General features: G+C 38.8%; 1 protein-coding gene across 1 annotated transcript in view; it reads right to left on the bottom strand.

Moving 5' to 3' along the window:
* The window catches only part of Cdkl5 (cyclin dependent kinase like 5), a 150,803-nt gene that overhangs the window by 16,188 nt on the left and 116,139 nt on the right, over nucleotides 1-18,476 (bottom strand). Inside the window, exons 11-15 of the mRNA XM_010643652.2 lie at nucleotides 14,680-14,831; nucleotides 8,255-9,221; nucleotides 4,898-4,999; nucleotides 4,510-4,615; nucleotides 556-679 (exon numbers count right to left, since the gene is read on the bottom strand). Of these exons, the coding sequence (XP_010641954.1) occupies nucleotides 556-679; nucleotides 4,510-4,615; nucleotides 4,898-4,999; nucleotides 8,255-9,221; nucleotides 14,680-14,831 (1,451 nt within the window). The remainder of the gene's footprint in view (nucleotides 1-555; nucleotides 680-4,509; nucleotides 4,616-4,897; nucleotides 5,000-8,254; nucleotides 9,222-14,679; nucleotides 14,832-18,476) is intronic.

The following is an 18,476-nucleotide window of genomic DNA, read 5'->3' as shown; positions in this document are numbered from 1 at the left end:
AAAAAAAAAAAAAAGTCCTTACTCCTCAGACCAATTTGCTAATGGAAATGTATATATGTTATAATTCTTTCACTAAATGTACTTTACATATGACACATACAGATAAAAGAATAAGGAAATTTGCCATGTCATTCAAACTTCAGACTACATTTTGCTTTTATGGTAGCATAAAGATAAAACCCACAGGTTTGAAGTCAGAGCCCACTGAAATCTGAATCCTGGCTCTCTCCTTCATGTGACTGGCTGACCAACAGCAGGCAAGTTTCTTGACTTCTACAATTTAGTTTCTATACAAGAGAAGTAACCCCTACTTCAAAGGACAATCATGAGAACTGAATGAGACATACACATAAAGTGCTAAGGAAAGTGTGGGGTTCAATGTCAATAAATACAGACTGCAAACGTCATTATCCCTGTCATGAAGAATGCAATAGAAGACTCATCAGATATTAATCCAGGAAAGTTTTTCCTTTTACAAGATATTTATTATAAATGTTGAACTCGAATTCACAAATCTCCAATTAGAAAAAAGATGAGTACAAACGTAACACTCACCATGGATCAAATGCTGGTTGTCTCTTAGAATGATTGGTTCCAGAACTGCTTTCAGATGGTAGAGAAGAAACTCTAGTTGATACATTATTTTCATGGAAAGAATTGTCTGGTCTTGGAGATGGCACTGAATGAAGAAAATGTAAGTTACTGGTGTTCTGTTTTGGTCAAAGCAGTTATCTGATTGCGTTTTCTTTCTTTTCTTTTTGTGGTACTAGAGATTGAATCCAGAACATTGTACCACTGAGCTACATGCCCATAAACCGTTTTTTAAAATAACTTTTTTTTTTGAGAAAGAGTCTCACTAAATTGCCCAGAATAGCTTCAAACTTGTGATCCTCCTGCCTTAGTCTAGTCTCTTGAGTAGCTAGGATTACAAGATGCAGCAGTATGCCTGGCTATAGTTCATTTTGTTGCACACAGATCAAATAGACAGGTAAGTGCAAATCCTCATCTACCTCTCACATAACTTCTGTGTTTTCTGAGGGTGGCGGCACTCTAGGGAACATTCTCTTCCCCTCTGCTCATAACATTAACCTGCAAGGGTCAGTTAACCACCCTGATCTGTTAGCTGATAAAATGAAGTGTTGCAGGGTATTTTAAAGTATGACAGCCCTCCTTCCACTGCTTTGACATTTTTTGAAGTTAAGGCTTTCTTATCACAGACCCAACTAGGTAAAATTTATTCTTAGTCTGAAGCAGGGCTTAACAATATGCACGCTGAAACATACAATCTAGTTTAAACTGACTACAGTTTAAACCTTGATGCTCAGAAAGCAGTGTCATCATGCTTTATAAACTAAATTACAAAGAAATTTGCTAATTTTCAAAGAAAAAGAAAATTAGTTTTCTTTACATTCTCATTTCAAAAATGAACACAAAATAAACTATAATGTATGGGAATAAAATGCTTTTCTGCTTGGGGGGGTGGTAACCAAATATTTCCATTAATTTCTAAACTTGTTTACAAATTATAATACACCATAAATTTCATCACAAAAGTAGTATCAAGCTGGGCATGGTGGAGCATACTCGTAAACCCAACACTGTGGGAGGCTGAGGCAGGAGGATCACAGGTTCCCACTCAGCCTGGGCAACTTAAGAGACTTACCAAGACCCTGTCTCAAAATAAAAAATAAAAAGGCTGGGGGTATGACTCAGTGTGAAAGCCCTGGTATTGAAAGAAAAAAAAAAAGACTGCATATCAAGGTAAGTGACACCATTTAAGTTGACTCTTGATCAGCGGGAATGAAAACAGGAAGTATTCTGGAAACATCTGTCATTTCAATGATACTACTGTCATCTTCCTCTAGGACTTAGTAGTATCATTGAAATGACAGATGTCGCCAGGTGTTTCATTTAATTAAAACTTTCTTTCTATTTCTGAACTTTTTAAAATTAAAATTTTCTATCTGAAACCCTAAAGTAGATTATGAGGTAAACAAACAAGGTTTTTCTCTGTTATTAACAGATTTGCAACCAAAATAAAATGATGTTACCAGGAGTCAAAGACCAATTCAGTAATTTAAACTCCATTAACATTTTATATTAAAGTATTTTCTCTAGACAATTACAGAAAAAAAGTGCAAAGTACATTTTGGAATGCTCTTTTTTTTTCTTGTCCTGGGGATCAAACTCAGGTCCTTGCGCTTGTGAGGCAGGAGGCAAAACCACTGAGCCAAATCCCTGGCATATCAATTGGACCTTTATTCTTCTTCTTCTTTTTTTTTTTTTCTGTACTGGGGATTGAACTTGGGACCTTGCACTTGTGAGGCAGGCGGCAGAACCAATGAGCTAAAACCCCAGCCCAGCATAGTACATTTTGAAAGTAAAACTTATACTGATAGAAGAAAGGCTTTTGCTCATTGTACACTATAACATTTTGCTTTAATTAATTTTAATTTGAATTAAAAGTTTAATGTTACAAGATTATAAAGTCATCATACTGTTGGGAGAGCATTAAAAGGTGTTTTTAGCATCTTACACTTTTTCCAAAGGTAAGACTGAGAGAGAACAGAGAAGCCTCATCATTCAATATCCATTTACTCCAACGTAACACTTTTATGCATTGGTTTAGCCCACATTCCTAATTAAAATAACCAAAACAGTTCTGCATGTCCCCCAACCCCACAATTCCTGCTTCTGTCCAGCTGTCCTACTAAAACAACAGAAACAGAAATCAGGTCATGGCTATGGTGACTCCGGAAGGCGTTGGGAGGCTGAGCCTCCTACCCTGTGAGTTTGCTATCTACTTCTGCACCAGGTACTGGGATTCCCAATAATTTTATAGTCTGTGATTACATAGTTACCACCTATGCCAGGTAATCTTGTCAACGTGACTGAACTGAGAGGCTCCTGGAGAGAGAGGTGACTGCTCACGGAGGCCCTATCTGCATCAGAGGATCAATCCACTGATGTCACAGCCAAATGTACCTTTGGGAAGTGGGACCCAGCTGGAGGAGGCAGGTCACTGGGGTGTGCCTTTGGAGGATATTCCTCTTGCTGGCACTCTTCGTCTGTGTTCTGCCTCTGGTCACCATGAAATGAGCAGCTCTGCTCACTGTGTTCTTCCATCATGTTCCTGACTTGGAGTAGCTGACCATGGACCTTTGAAACCATGAGCCAAAAATAAACCTCTCTTCCTTTAAGTTGCAGGTGATGGGCATTTTTTTTTCCAGGAATCAGAAAGCAGACAAATTCACCACCCAAAGGAGTTGCCTTTCTCTATCAATGTCTCTTAAATTCATATTGCCCCCAAAGCATCTGTTTCAGTCACCTGTTAAATCTCAAAATACATAAGGGTGTGCGAACACACTTGAATTTTCTGTAATTCAGTCAATAAATATTTACAAAATTGAGCCAGGCAGTATGCTAGTCAAAAGAAGAAAAGATAGAGAGAACTCAGAATCATTGTGTTTTTTTGTTTGTTTGTTTTTTTGTTTTTGTAGTGCTGGGAATTGAACCCAAGCTCTCACACATGATAGGCAGTTGCTCTATCACTGAGGAACACAACCCAAACCCACGAACTCAGAGTCTTTGAGGGACTCACAACCTTGTGAGAGAAACACAAAGAACCAGTGGGATGTGGCCTGTACTGTATTAGGGGCATAAGCAAGATACGTGAGTGAAACAGGGAAGGAAATACTTTGTCAGGGGTGGGCAAGGAAGATATCACACTGGAGAGGACGGTAAAGAAAAGGACAGAAACAAGCTGTTCCAACTGGGGAGATGAGTGTATTTCAGGCCATAAGATTGCATGGCCTATATAAGTCCCACAGGTTGAGCACTAGAGAGATCTGGCAGGGAAGCAAGGGGCAGGGGCAGCTGGAGAGGATGACAAGAGTCTGAAATGCCACCTTAGGGAATTCGGATGCCTGATGCCCATGAGAAGCTGCCAAAGCTCCCAACAGGTAAGAGCAGCTAAGGTCCTGGGAAAGGCAGCAGAGGGCAAACGGTTGTGCCCTGCTGTTTTTCATGCTCTGTAGCACTATTATGTTTGATTGCTGTATAGAAGTATAACATTGACTGGCAATCTTTCCTCTTGAGAATGTGAGCTTTATATGTCTAGCTGTCTTGTCCATCGACATGCTCTAAACTAGAACAGTCTGGGCACACAGGTGACACTGGTAAATATTTTTTGACTTAACTGAATGAATGAGTAGTATGGTAAGAATGCAGCTTCAGAAGGGCCACTGCAGAGACAGCTTTGATGTGTACCTTGAAGACAAGGAGACCAGTAACAAGGCTACTCAAGAAACCCAAGGCAGAAGCCAAGAGGACCTTAACGAAAACAGTGGAACCAGTGGTAGAGAACACTGCTGGAGGGTATAGTGCAAGCAGGACCACTGCAGGTTTAGGTTTGAAGACATTTGGGTTGGTGAAAATGTAATAGAGGGCACAGGCTGGAGATTTCCAAAGCAGAAAGAAGACACTGGTCAACGCCGGTGGGTGGCTTACCTCTGTAAAAGCTGCCAACTCTCCTTGGGACAGGATCATTGTAGAGGTGTCTATTTTCTTTGGGGCCTGTGCCATCATCAGAGTGTGGGTCATGATATACTCCACCCTGAGGCAGGAAACAAATTGTATAGGCATTTACACCATAGGTTGATGACAGTGTCACCTACAAAGTCAGACCAATGCACTACACAGTCATTTATAATTAACTTACTGGGCTTTTTAAGAGAAAACTGAGGACTACGCCATGAGGAAAACTACTTACTTTTCCAGTTTAACTTATCTGTGGGAAACTGGGTGTGAATAATGATTAAAAGGCTTTACTATGTTGAATGGACACTCCTTACAGACCATTTTATAGTAAAATGTAGCAACTCTGAAGAGTTCAGACCTCAGACTTCTGACGGGTATGAAACGAAGAGGTGCCTTCTCTGGAGGACTCTTTAACAGAAGGTCTTGCCACGGTCATCTCTGGAGGGAGTTGTTCTCCAGGCTGGAAGTCAAATTTAAAAAAATTTATAAGAGCATCCTATTCCTGCAGATGAAAATCATTACGGTCTTTATTTAGTACAACTAATACCTTAGTCAGCTGAAATAAAAAATGTTAGTTGGCTAAAACATAAATTGTCCCATAAAGGAGTGAATCATCTGATGAATGTAAAATAAGTTGGGCAAATTTCAGCAAATGGAAAGCGAAGTTCTCATTAAAGGCAAGGGACAAATTAGTGTGAAAATAGTTCAATTAATTATTAAAAACAAAAAATTATTTTTCTATTACCGTCATTGTTCTGAGCAATACTCTACTTAGAAATTCTATGTCAATCCAAAATTCCTCTAGCAGATTTTAGGCTGAATTTTCCAAAAAGAACTGAGCAGAACCATGACTGTCTTCCAGGAAGGGCTTAGGTGGCAGATTCAGATGAAAACAAATGTTACTTGAATACATCAAGGAATAGAGTAAGTCTTCTTGATAATTATTGTCTTAAAATTCCCTTTCTTCTGTAGTCTATGTGCTTAAAATTCTCTTCTTGTTTCTGGGATGACACCACTTTGGTCTCCTGTCACCAAGGTGCTCATCTCTGGAGATGCTGCCACTACCTAGCTCTCTCAGGAAACTGGGTCACAATCTCAGCACAGTGCTGGGTCTACAACAGTGCCCAAGAGGGAAAAAATGTAGCATTTTCTACCCTTGGCAAAAAGATATCAAGGAATACAGTGACTAAGTAATCAAGAGGAATCAGCTGCATTGTATATCTGTATATTACACACAAACATTATCTTAAGCCTATATAACTTAAAAATGCTTTATTTAAAATATGATTCATTTTTCCCCTCAATCCCCAGTATATTTGGAAAGTTCCAGGAAGGGATTCATCCAACGAAGCCTTTCTTCTTTCTACTTTGTGACAAGATCTCATTTGACTTTTGTCACCTGTACTGTTGACAAAAGCCTCTACAAACATATTTTAGAAAACTATTTGTGCTTAACCTAGACTCAGTGAGAGTCCTTGTTCTTTTAAAGGAGGCCACAATACTTTGCATAAGTGTTGTTCCCATGACTCATTCCCATGATTCACAGTTTTTGTTACTTTTCAAGCTTTCTGTCGTCTTTGTGCCTTTATGTACTTTCTTGCAGCTTGACATTGTACTTCCTGAACTGGACTTCAGAAACACTCAGATCTGTGCTTAGACCACAGTCATTGCTTATAATTAGCTTATGACCACGGTGTTCACAAAAGTCTCTGTTCTGAATTCTCAGAAGGCCAGTCATTTTCTAAGTGAAACCACATTTTGTTTTTCTCCTCTGATGCTACACTCAATACCAGCACTTTACCTGATTTTGACCTTCACACCCTGTTTATGAGCAGCTGCCAGGTCCCACAGATCTTTCTAGACTCTTGAGGTTCTCTACTCTGCACAGTGATGCCTCAAGGGCTCTTCTGACCATTCCCATGACTCCACTATGACTCTGGGCACCTTCTGTCCTCCCCTTGCCAGCACTAGATGTCTTTCCAGCTTCTTATAGCACAACCAGGGACATGGGGACTGCCTCAGAATGCCAGCACTACCTTGAACTAGTTGAGCAAACTGGAACATTTCACCCACTCTGAGCCTTGGTTTGGTCATCAGTGAGATACAAGGGGTTCAATTATGGTCTTCAAAAATCCCCTCTTCCACAGTGAAAAGGAGCTCCTAAAGAAACCTCCAAGTCTTCCTTTTCCTATATTCAACACCACAATTTTCAAGTCCCATTGCCATTTCTGAGAAATCTTTAAGATCCATCCTGTTTTCCCACTGCACTCAATCTCAAACTCTTATCTTTTTACTTCATGCAAGGATTACTACAAAAGACACTCCAATTCTTGTATTTTCCACTTCACCAACATAGAAGCAGGTGCGATCCCTGAAACACATCATGCTGTATCGTATCTCTATACATTCCTCCCTGGAATGTTCTTTTCTTCCCTCCTTTCCAGTCTCTTTCCTGCTGCTGTTGCTATTCTCCCCAAGTGAAATCCCCATCCTTGTGCAAGTCTCGGCCCAGATGCCACCTCCTTTGGGAGTCAGCTACACTGCCTGGCTGACTGCTACACTGCTCCAACTCCCTTCGGCACACACGAACGCCTCTGGCACAGCAGCTGGAATGTGGTCTTACAGTATCAGAATGACGAATTGTCCCCTGCCAGCCTAAAGCTTCCGAGAGGACAAAGATCCTAGTGTTCTCATCTTTCTAACTAGGGTCTATCATGGTGCCTACCTCAGGACATAACTGAGCACATCTTCACTCCTCGGCCTTTCATTGCTTTATCTACTTTCTCTCCCCAAGCAAGATCTTCAGCTGCCCCTGAAGCCACCTCTGACGGCTATTGCTCACAATGATCTTTCCCATCCTCAACTCCTATTTATAGTCAGTGCATATGAATGTAGGCCCTAATTACTTCACTGTTATCATGTATAATTTAATTTTCCCTGAGAGAAGCTAAGTTTCTCAAGGGCAAGAGCCCTATTTCAGACTCTCTGGAGAGCCTGACACCACCCTGCAGAGAAAAGGTGTTCACTGTCTAAATCACAGCCCTGACCATCGTGGGCATAGGAGCAATAACTATAATTTGTCAGACACTTGCTTTGTGCCAAGCACTGGATACTGTGTGCCTCATACATGAACTCATGAAAATGACTTAAAAATGTGCTCTGCTGTAAGAATGCTATTTATTTTAAACATGTTAAGTCTCAGTTCTAGAGCCCAATGATCAATAAGGTAGAGGAAACATTATGCCAAAAATATTGCCTTAAGATTTAAAAACAACCTAAAAGAGAGAAAATTAACATTTATCCTGGCCTGAAGTTAAATTTATCTGTAGTTTTGAATATATTAAACACTGTTAAATTCAGTTACAATATTCAGGGAAGTATTAGGAAAAAGGGTTTAATTTAAGTAAATGTGGTTTGGAGAGATTAGAGAAAATACCCATGAATTTAAACTGAATTTTGAAAAATCTAAAAGCTAACCCATATAGATGATGAATTCTATAATAAATCAAAATAGGATTTGCTCAACAAAATATCCAGAAAGGAACATGTAAGAAACAGATTAAAAAAAACCTTTAGAGTTGTTTGGAGTATTCAATAATTGACTGAAAGTGTGGTCTCTTGTAGAAGGGAAAATTGTAGACTGACCACATAAAATACCCCCTGCACTACCTTCCCAAAATGAGCCACCAGATAGGGTCAAGGTGCTAAGCTGTACCTGGGGTGATAAGAGCTGCAGGCTGTTGGCTCTGGCTGCCATCCCTTGCCCTATACTCAGACTTCCATCCAAGCCTTTGGCTCTCACTTTGTCCCGGGTCACATACATGGAATGCCTATGAGGACGCTGCTGAGAGGAGAAGGGGCTGGTATATCCCAGCCCATAAGAAAAGGATTCATGAGGTGCAGACAATGAGTGGGAATGGCTGTTGTCCATGTGCTCAGGCAGCTTCAATTCCTCCATGGTTTTTGAATGCCTAGTTGTGGTTCGGCGTGAGTCCAGTGTGCCCTCATTTCGGTTATTTCTCCCTGAAGGGCTAAGCAAAGTTCTTGAGTCACTGTGTCTGGTGGGCGTTGGGCTGGTAGGAGAGTTTAAGTCCAAGCAGCTGGATGGAAAATACCTATTGGTGTTGGTCTCTGTAATTTGGGCCCTTGCTTCAGAAAGGTTGCTCACGGACTTGGAGTCACTCAATGCTCCGTGGCTTTTGGCCTTGGTCCGGTAGGAAGGACTCCTGGAGGACTGGGGAATGGTGTCGATATAGCTGTGCCGACTCTGCTTCTCACTGGGTTGCAGTGTTCCAGCTTTGCTCTGAGAGCTTTCCATGAATGAATGCCGGTTCTGCTGAGATCTACTGCTGGACTTCAGGTACTTTGTGCCTGGGCCTTCTGAAGGCTTCGGGTCAATATTAAAGTCAAACTCTGTTTTGGATTTGGCTTCTTTTGGACTAAGAAGGTGTGGCATATTGTTGTTGGTGAGATCTTTGCTGGAAGACCCAGGCTGGGTGCTTGTTTGGTAGGTTTTGGTATGCATTGGACTCAGAGTAGCTCCAGCAAGGTTCCCATTCAGAAAGCTTTCATTAGCAGGAAGGCCTTCATCAGCCCGGGGCAGACCCACACTTAGGTTCTGAATGTCCTTGCTGTTGGATCGATGGTGAGTTTGTAAAGCAGCACCTTTGCTGGCTTGGTTTCTACATTGAAAACAAAAGAAGCATGTAAGTTTCCCTCAATAGCAGGTACAAAGAATCATGTTAAAAAAGAAAAAAGAACACATACTTAAAACACCTGCTGACTAAAAACATGAATTCTCTCAAACATATGCCAATCAATACAAATAAGTTCATCAGACTGTTACTCCACCACAAAGCACTGGTCCTAGTGAAGTTATTTTGGCATCCTGACATGCTCAGCTAACTTGTTGCCAACAATTTCTAACTGATAATCTGGCAAACCATGTTTTTGCTATGTTGGTACTTCTATGAGTGTTTGTTATAAAATATCTGCCAAGGAGAAGAGAGCTGAGCTACAGAAAGACTCTTTACAAAACAACTCTTTTATCTGCCTGACTGTCAGAAGACAACACTTAGACTTGCAGGTTACTGTGTTCCTTGAACTTCATTTTTGTTTGTAAAACTCCTAGCCTGCCTCAGAGATAATGTACTCATAGCCCATACATACAGACACCAATCATTGTCTCTTTTGTCTAGGCTGTACAGAAAAAGACTGAGAATTCTAGCAATGTACTCATTAAAAGAAATTGACACTCTAAAAAGAAATGTCAACTGCCCAGTGAGGCTTACTGAAAACATGATGATTAATGTTCATGTTTTGGAGAAGTGGCAATTACTTGGGGGTTCTTCAGACTTCTCCTTGTACACTAAACAGGAATCTATACTGGATCACAGGGATCTGAAAATGTTAACTGCTCACCAAAACACACAATTTAGTCTCTTCTTCATTTCACATTTCATTATTCCAAACTGACTAAGGCCTTCTTTAGGACTCGAAGCTCCATCTCCTGCTTGGTTTAAAATGCAAACTATCAATCCAGAGGAAAATCTTGTCCTTTATCTGAAAGCTGAAACTGACAATAAAGCTAGGAGAGAGGGGAATTTAGGCAGATAGCAGCCCTAAACAGTTAACTTAAAGTAAACTAAAATTCAGGGCCTAAATAAATTAGCATACAGAAACAGACTATGAAGGCCAAATAAAATGCAAGAGACAAAAGAATAGGTCCTTAACAAAATGGGAGACTGTGGAGGAAGTAAAATACAAATGAAGCAGCTTGCTTCCCAGACATCAAAGGCCTACCAACAACCAGGAACATCCCTGCTTTCTGTCACATACACCAGTCCCCAAAACTGTATAAAAACCCAAGTCCTAAACATCTAGGGTATCCGCCTTTCAGAACATCCCTCTCTGACTAGCAAAGAGCTTCTCTTTCATTCTTCCTAATAAACAAACATTTGGCCACTTCCCACCCTTGCTGTTTGTTGAATCTTCCGTTGCCCCTGAGCAAGGACCTGAGATCATTACAAAACCACAGCAAAATCAGTATGTTCTACTCTAAGTATTTAAAGGACCAAATGGTGGTTTAGCATTTAGAATATTTCAAAAGAAAATAATTGTTTACACAGTTCCCTTTTTACTCCTCATTCAGAAAATGTTGTAAATATTCCTATTGATAAAGATGGTTTGATTTTGGAGAGTTGTTTCCAGCACACACTAACTGGAAGAAAAGTCCCCGGTTTTTTTTTCATGCAGAATGATAACCCATGAAACTATGCCTTCTCATTTTACTTGTAAGAATTTGCATGCTAAAGCATCAAATATAAAGGCCCTTTTCCTATTGTGTCTTTCAGATGTTTATCTCTGCCAGAAATCTACCTGAGAGCATCAAAAAAAACATCTGCTATTCAACCACTAACAGTGTGGAAGACTTCATCTCTTAAATGCACTCACTAATCTTTCCCAGATAGGTTACAAGAATCATAGCATTAAATAAGGACGCTTAAATTTGAGCTAAACAAATGTCAAATCCCAGACCTAGCAAGAAATGCAAAGAAGAAAAGTTAAGTTACATTTGCTGCTAAATGCTATCTGCAAAATCTATTCCCAGAAAAAAGGGACAGTCCTTATATCCTAAAGGCTTCAGGTTTCAAACAATCAGAGTTGTTTGTCAACTTACATGCTGGTGACTAAAAATATCTCAGCAACTTCAAAAGCCCATGAAAACTATGCTTTCTCATTTTCTCTCTAAGAACCTACATGCTAAGGTATTAAAGGCTCTTTTCCTACTGTAGCTTTCAGATAATCTCTGCTAGAAATCTGAGAGCATCAGAAAACATCCACAAATAGATCTAAGTATGTTGGTTATTCTCCATTTGCCCAACTCTCACTCCATTCTCCACTCTTCTGTTTGGTTCTTGGTCTAAGGACCCCAACGCTGTAGACTGCACTCCCCGGTTCCCTAGTTGGCTATGTTCCACTAGGGCTTAGCTGGGGAAGGTATCACCACACAAAAAAGGCTGGGGGAGGCCTTCCCTTTTCCTTCTTGGCATCAGCACCCTGATTCAGATCCTAGCCATATCCCTCCAGATGACAATTTCCACAGGGTAGCTCCTCCCGCCCAGGGCCAGCTCTGCCTCAGGCTCTCAGAACCTTATTTCTTCCTTTTTACCTTCAGGCCTAGAGATAGCAATGGCAGAGAGATATAACACATGCAGATATTGAGAAATATCTCAAGCTGAAAAAAAGATCAGAAATGACAGAGAACAGCGGAGGCCGAGCTGCCAGAGCTTCTAGAACTGTTAAAATCACTGCTATCAGTGTTGAGCACAAACCTACACAGGAACTTATACATATTCACAGCAATGAAGATACAATTTCTAACATAAAGTAGAGGCTGTAAAGTTAAGGCAAAAACAGCTGTCAAAGCTTTAAGTTTTCCACAAATGTACAAAGAGCCTAAACCAGTATTCTGAATGTTTCTGCCTCAGCATTAATTGAAAGCCATTGAGCTTTGTACATATCATAATCCCTATGTAAAAAGGGCATCATATTATCTTCAAATTGGAGTTTGCCAAAGCACAACAACAATAAAAAAGAAACAGCTTTTAAAATTCCATAGCTCTCTTTGACACACGGTTGTAAAGAATCTGTATTAAACTGCCAAGCACTTAAAGTGAAAGAGTTGACAGATAAACTACTCTTAAATGGCTGGCATGATAAATGGGTGGATAGATGGTTAACGTATTTACTTAAAATAAGTTTTAAAAGCAAACAGTAAAGGCACAAAGCTACATTTTTAGAAGGCTGGAGAAGCAAGTCCAAGGAGGGAGGAGAATGGGGAGATAGTGTGAAGCACTATCATGCCATATCAGAGGTGAAAGGAACCTCAGCAGAGCCTAAAAGGAGACAGGCAAGGGGCTGAGGAATGCCTTAGTCCAGTGCATCCTGTGGAGAAAAGAATTTGGAAGACAAGGACGTGAGTGTGAGAGTGTGTGTGTGTGTGTGTGCGCGTGCGTGCATGTGGGACAAGGCAGAAGAGCGTGTAAATGGTAGCCAGTGAACACAGTGCTGTATATCTTCCAGTCCAAGGAGGTTCAAGTTGGTGTTCTGATTGAAGCTAGAATTAGTGTTCTAAAGACTGTGGAATGTGTATGGACCATTGACAAGTGTGGGGAGAAAGCCCTCAGATGCATGTAACCACGTGGGACTTTTTCTTTAATATATTTTTTTGGTACCGGGGATTGAACTCAGGACCTTGCACTTGCAAGGCAGGTGGCGTCACCACTGAACTAAATCCCGGCTCTTTAATATATTCGATACAGTGTCAAGACCTAAAAATGAACTTCTCCAGAGATTTTTATTTACTTATAATTTTCACTGTAATCTACTTCAAAAGGGGATTTGGGAGGACTCCTCAAAGATCTGTATAAATCATCTCCTCTGCACCTCCCATAAATACCTCACCACACAGCCTCTTTAACAGATTCCTCAACTGAATTCCTAAGGACAACCTCAGGTCCTCAAGGGTTAAACAAGGACTCTCTTAAGTGAGTTGCTACAAGACAAATACTAAGGCTCCTTTTCATGGTACAGGTTATACCATTAATGACTACAGCACAAACCACAAATTATCGTCAGTCTGCCAAACTTTACATCATTGGAATAATTTTCTTTTTAAGTGTAAACTAGAGAAGCCAAGTGACAATTCAGGCAGAAGGGAGATAAAAGGACCTGAATGGAGAGCAATCTCAGAAAAGACACAGGAGTAATGTAAACTTGCAAAATGCAAAGGATCAACCAAATGATGACCATTATTCCTTGACTTAGTGTACTAAACTCGCATGGAAACAAACAAACCAGCTAAGAATGATCTATAAGCTATGAGGGCAAACAGTAAGTGAAACCTTCACTTTAAAGAAGAGTAAACAGGTCTGCAACACTATCACAAAGCAAAGAGAAGACACTTGGTTATCACCAGTTCATGGGTGTCCTCTCAGACCTAAAAAGTACCAGATATTGAGCTTTCAAACTTCCAACCCATTAAGAACATCTGTACAGCCAGACTAGGTGATACACACCTGTAATCCTGGCTACTCAGGAAGCCAAGGCAGAAAGATCATGAGTTTGAGGCTAGCCTGGGCAACATAGCAAGACTCTTATCTCAAAGTAAAGTAAAATAAAATAAAATAAAACGGGCTAGAATATTGCTCAGTGGTAGAGCACCACTGCGTTCAATCCCTAGTACTGCAAAAAGAAAATAAAAAACAAAACAAAGCAAAACAAAAAACCAGTTGTTCTATATGGAGGAAAAAATGGAAGGTTAAATTTTAAAAGCTTCATAGTAAGAATTATTGTTTTCTATTTCTCTTCTAAAAGTAGATGACAGAAACTATTTCTATGTCCTAATTTAATAATGTCAGAGGCTAAGACCAGCTTCTGGGAGATGAAGGAAGATAAGGGAGACTGTGCCTACGACACTGTCTTCCTGAAAAAGCAGCCAGCACAATCAAGGAATGTCTGGTTGCAAAGACAACCTGACTAATCCAATCTTGGGGGGTGCATGCATGTATTGTGTGTGTCTGTGTGTCTGTGTGTTTCAGAAAACAGGTTTTTTTAAAGGCTGTTAAAAAGCACCACATAATATCACTGATTTTACTCTTTCTATATGCTTTTTATGAAAAATGTATTTCTCAATTCAACAATTAAGATAAGAACAACCACAACAAAAAACCTGTAAGATCCTTTGAAAAGAGCCAGTCTACTTGGTTCAATTGCAAAGAATCCATTCTCACCCATGTGTCTGGCATCCTCTGCCCTCATCTACAGCATAATCCCTGGGTGCCATTTACACAGAACCTTCTAGCTTTTAAGGCTGGAAACCCCGAGGTACTAACTCAATGCTACCTTTCCCAAGGGCAACATAGGTTTCCATGATACACTTGTTAAAGATAAGAAAATCTTTAAGACCCACACAACTCTTTAATTATAGTTCTGAATCATGTAATAAGCATAAGAAGATATTTTGGAATAAAGAGGGCTTTCCTTCTTTTCTCTAATTGCCTAATTTTAGCAGCCACCTCCTCCACCTACTTGCAAGACCAAGACTGCATCTGTATTTCCTTAAAAGGGAATATTTACCTATTAGATAATGTGCTGCTTTCCACGTGATAAGGTTTCCTTTTTGCTGACCTTGAAGGGGATCGATCCAAAAGTCTCTGGGTTTGAAATGTGGGGTGATTCAAACATTGTTCTGTCAAGTATCTGTCAGCTGGGTCCAACTTCAGTAAATTCTTTGGAAATAAAGTTCAAGATGGGAGATGACGTTACAAACTCAAGTTTAAATTCTAATAAAATACATGGTAATTAAAGAATATGTAACAAATACAGTTCAGAAAAAAAGTCTATCTACATCACTCATAATCTCCACCATTATTGTCCTCTTGGTAGATATCTTCCCAGCCCTTTTTTGAGTATCATATATATATATTTTTGGGTTTTTTTTTTCTTTTTGGTACCAGGGATTGAACTCGGGTCTTTGAGCATGCAAGGCAAGCAGCAGAACCACTGAGGTAAATCCCCAGCCCCCATACATTTTTTTCTTTTATCAAAGCTACACAAGTTTTATATCCCACACTTTTCACTTACTAATCAAAAAACATATGAAACATATAAAAACTTTTAAGTAAGTACATATTCATATTATTTTTCTCCTGTCCCTCAAGATATCAGTTCCCATCTAGAGGTAGCCCAGGTCACCAGTCTCCTGTGCAATCTTCCATAGATATATTTTGTACATATCCCTATCCCCTTGGTTTTTTTTTAACCTAAATAGTAGCATACATACACAGCTATCTGCATTCAGGTTCCTTTCCATTTCACATAGCAACTAAGGAGAACATTCCGTATCAGTAAAGAGCTTCAACTCTATGGATGTACTTTAGTCAGTGTTTAGCAATGCCTAAATGACATCCAGGGTTGGCCCCTTATTTTATTATTATGAACAACATGGCAACAAATATATAATTTGTAGGGGGGGGGTGCAGTGCTGGCCATCAAATCCAGGAATTTGCACATGCCAGGCCAGGGTTCTGAGCTACATCTCTGTCCTTACAACATGTTTTTTAATAACTGCATGAAAGTTTGTGGCATGCACATACAATGATTTACTTAGCCAGCATCCTATGGTTGCATCTAGGTGGCAGCAGCTTTTCACTATTATAATCCATATGGTAATAATCACCTGAAAGCTTTCATAGGATAAACTTCTGAAGATGGAAATTTTAGGTATATAAACTTTTAAGGATTCTTTTCTGTGTAGGAAATTACCACAAATTACCCCCTAGAAAGGTTGTTTCAAATTATATACCTCTTAGCAATTGTATGAATATGCCAATTTCTTGGCGTCCTCATCAACAAGCATCTCATTCTCTTTTTGCATTTGACTGAGGTTGAATACTTTTACATTTATTACTTACATATGTTTTCTTATTTTTCTATTTATGCAACTATTTTTTATTTGTGAGTATTATTTATTCACAAAGGCACCTAACCCTTTATGTTGCACATATCACATTCTTTATAACTAAAAATTTTTCCAGTATTATTTACCTTAGTAAGTGGACAAGATTTGTGAAGTGAATCATCATTATTAGGACTAATTTTTATTTACAAATGAAGCAAATATCTAGCCAGGCATGGTGGTGCATGCCTGTAATTCCAACACTCTAGGAGGCTGAGGTAGAAAGATGCCAAGTTTATATCTAGCTTGAGCAAATTAGGTGCTCATTGAAAAAAAAAGTTTGGGGTCATGGCTTAGTGCAAAGGCCCTGGGTTCAATCCCCATTCCTCATAGGAAAAAAAAATCTAGCAAATTATCTAAGGAAATACAACCTACAAAGCCTAACTCAACACACACAGCACACTGAAATTTGCTCTGAGTGGCTGCCATTGTGTCTCACAGGAAGGAAGAAGGGTGAAAATTCAGCATTCACAAATCCATCTCTAGCTTGCTTTTTGCCCACAGTTAGCTCTTTGTGGTCCACTGTTAAACAGTGGAAGCAAATTTGCTCCCAACAAGCCAGGCTTCAATTTCAGACAACCATTTTCAATCTAGCACCACAGAAAATTTGAATTCTGATCTACCATATAATGAAATATTCACTTTTGGTCAAAAGATTCTGGTTATCAAAACAAGTTACCGATCACATGCAAGTGGATTTATATTAACATTAATTAAGACACAACTCTGAAATTATCTCATTTTTCTTCTTTATTTTAGAACAAAAATTGTGGAGGTAGATAAAATGATTTTGTTCTCACTGGCAGCTTGAAGCAGATTACATCAAAATTGTTTCAATTATTAAGACAAAGGAAAATTGGCCCTTGATTAGTCTTCTAAATTTGAAGTACTTACGAGCTTTCAGAATCCAAATATCTGCTAGTATCAGTGTTTTTAAATTTATTTGATATCAAGTAGACATTACTGTACTACAAAAAACTACATGTATATTTATACATATAGGTATTTTCAAATTACTTGAAAGGATGAAGGCTTTATGAGCAAAATATGAAATTTACCCAGTTAATAATTTCTACAGTTTGACATTTGGGGGAAATACAGTATCATCACCATCATCGTCAGTTGTTTTTTTTTTACTAAAATAGTCAACATTATTATTGTAGTTCATCCTAAAATTAAAAAGCACTTGAATTCTGGCAACTCATATCCCCACTAAAATGGCCAACAGGAATAGACACAGGATGAGATGGCCATTTTAGATATGTAAACAAAATTATCAAGACAGCTTTAGGAAATGGAAACGAGAATATTTCTTCATGAAAAGAAAACATAGTTTTCCATTTTCAAATTCATTTTCAAAAGCAGCCAAAAGAAAAGGGAATGATGTATTCACATAGCATTCAGTAAGAAGGCAGTACTCATGGCTGGTGAGAGAAGTCAGAAAGTATGGTTTCTATAGGCACAGCAGGATGAGGTGGAAAGCCTACGCAGTATTATAAGGAGGTTTCTGGGTAATAATTTTCTATATTCTGACCTAGTTAAGGTTATAAGAATATGTTTACATTATAAAAATGAGCTGAAATACAGATATAGTTTGAGCACCTTTTGAATGTAATTTCAATAAAAAATTTACTTACTGTTAAAGAACTTTGATAGTAAACATCATTAAATAAACATAAATTTGAAAGTTTAACATCCAAACTAGTACATGTACGCAAAGATTCAGGATATTATTCTGATTTTATCTGTGCTATCTTTTAATCAGTATTCATTTTTATCAGGTACCACACTGACTGGTAATTATACTTGGTAATGATTTAACATAAAAGTTCAGCTACTTTTAACTAAAAAAAGACAAAAGGCAGAAAACATGAAATTATACTTAATTCCATTTTCCTACATTATTTACTTTTTAAAAGTTACCAAATACTTAAGAATCTGATCATTAAGTATAGGCTGCGTGAAAGAATATATTGATAAATCCAACTGATATAAGTGAAAATTTATGCCTAAAGAAGCTGAGTTTTGAGCATTTCTTTTCCTAAAATTGCATTTTTAAATCTGTACTCAGAACATTAGTGCTTCAGAGTTTTATAAAAAAACATTCAATATTTAAATTTGGGAAACATTGAGTGAGACAGAATGGCTTCTTTACTGCAAGATTTCTGAAAGCTATTATAAGGTTAATGAATATTACAAATCTCTACAAAAGGTTATACAGTATGTGGCCTTTCCAAAATGCCACATCCCCTGCCCCCATCTCCAGCCCCATACCTATTTACACTCACTTCCCAGAAACAGAGATTAAAGAGTTTAAAGCACAGCAAAATTCTAATGCAGCTCAACATTTCCAACTGTGCTAAGTATGTCTTTTAGAGGTTCTGTGCACAGTGTAGCTTTCTACTGATTTTGATTG

Source organism: Fukomys damarensis, unplaced genomic scaffold, assembly GCF_012274545.1.
Source record: "Fukomys damarensis isolate Sample0158 unplaced genomic scaffold, DMR_v1.0_HiC HiC_scaffold_39, whole genome shotgun sequence".
Classification (NCBI taxonomy): domain Eukaryota; kingdom Metazoa; phylum Chordata; class Mammalia; order Rodentia; family Bathyergidae; genus Fukomys; species Fukomys damarensis.
Note: the sequence above shows the minus strand (reverse complement) of the source record. Positions and strands in the feature narration are given on the sequence as shown.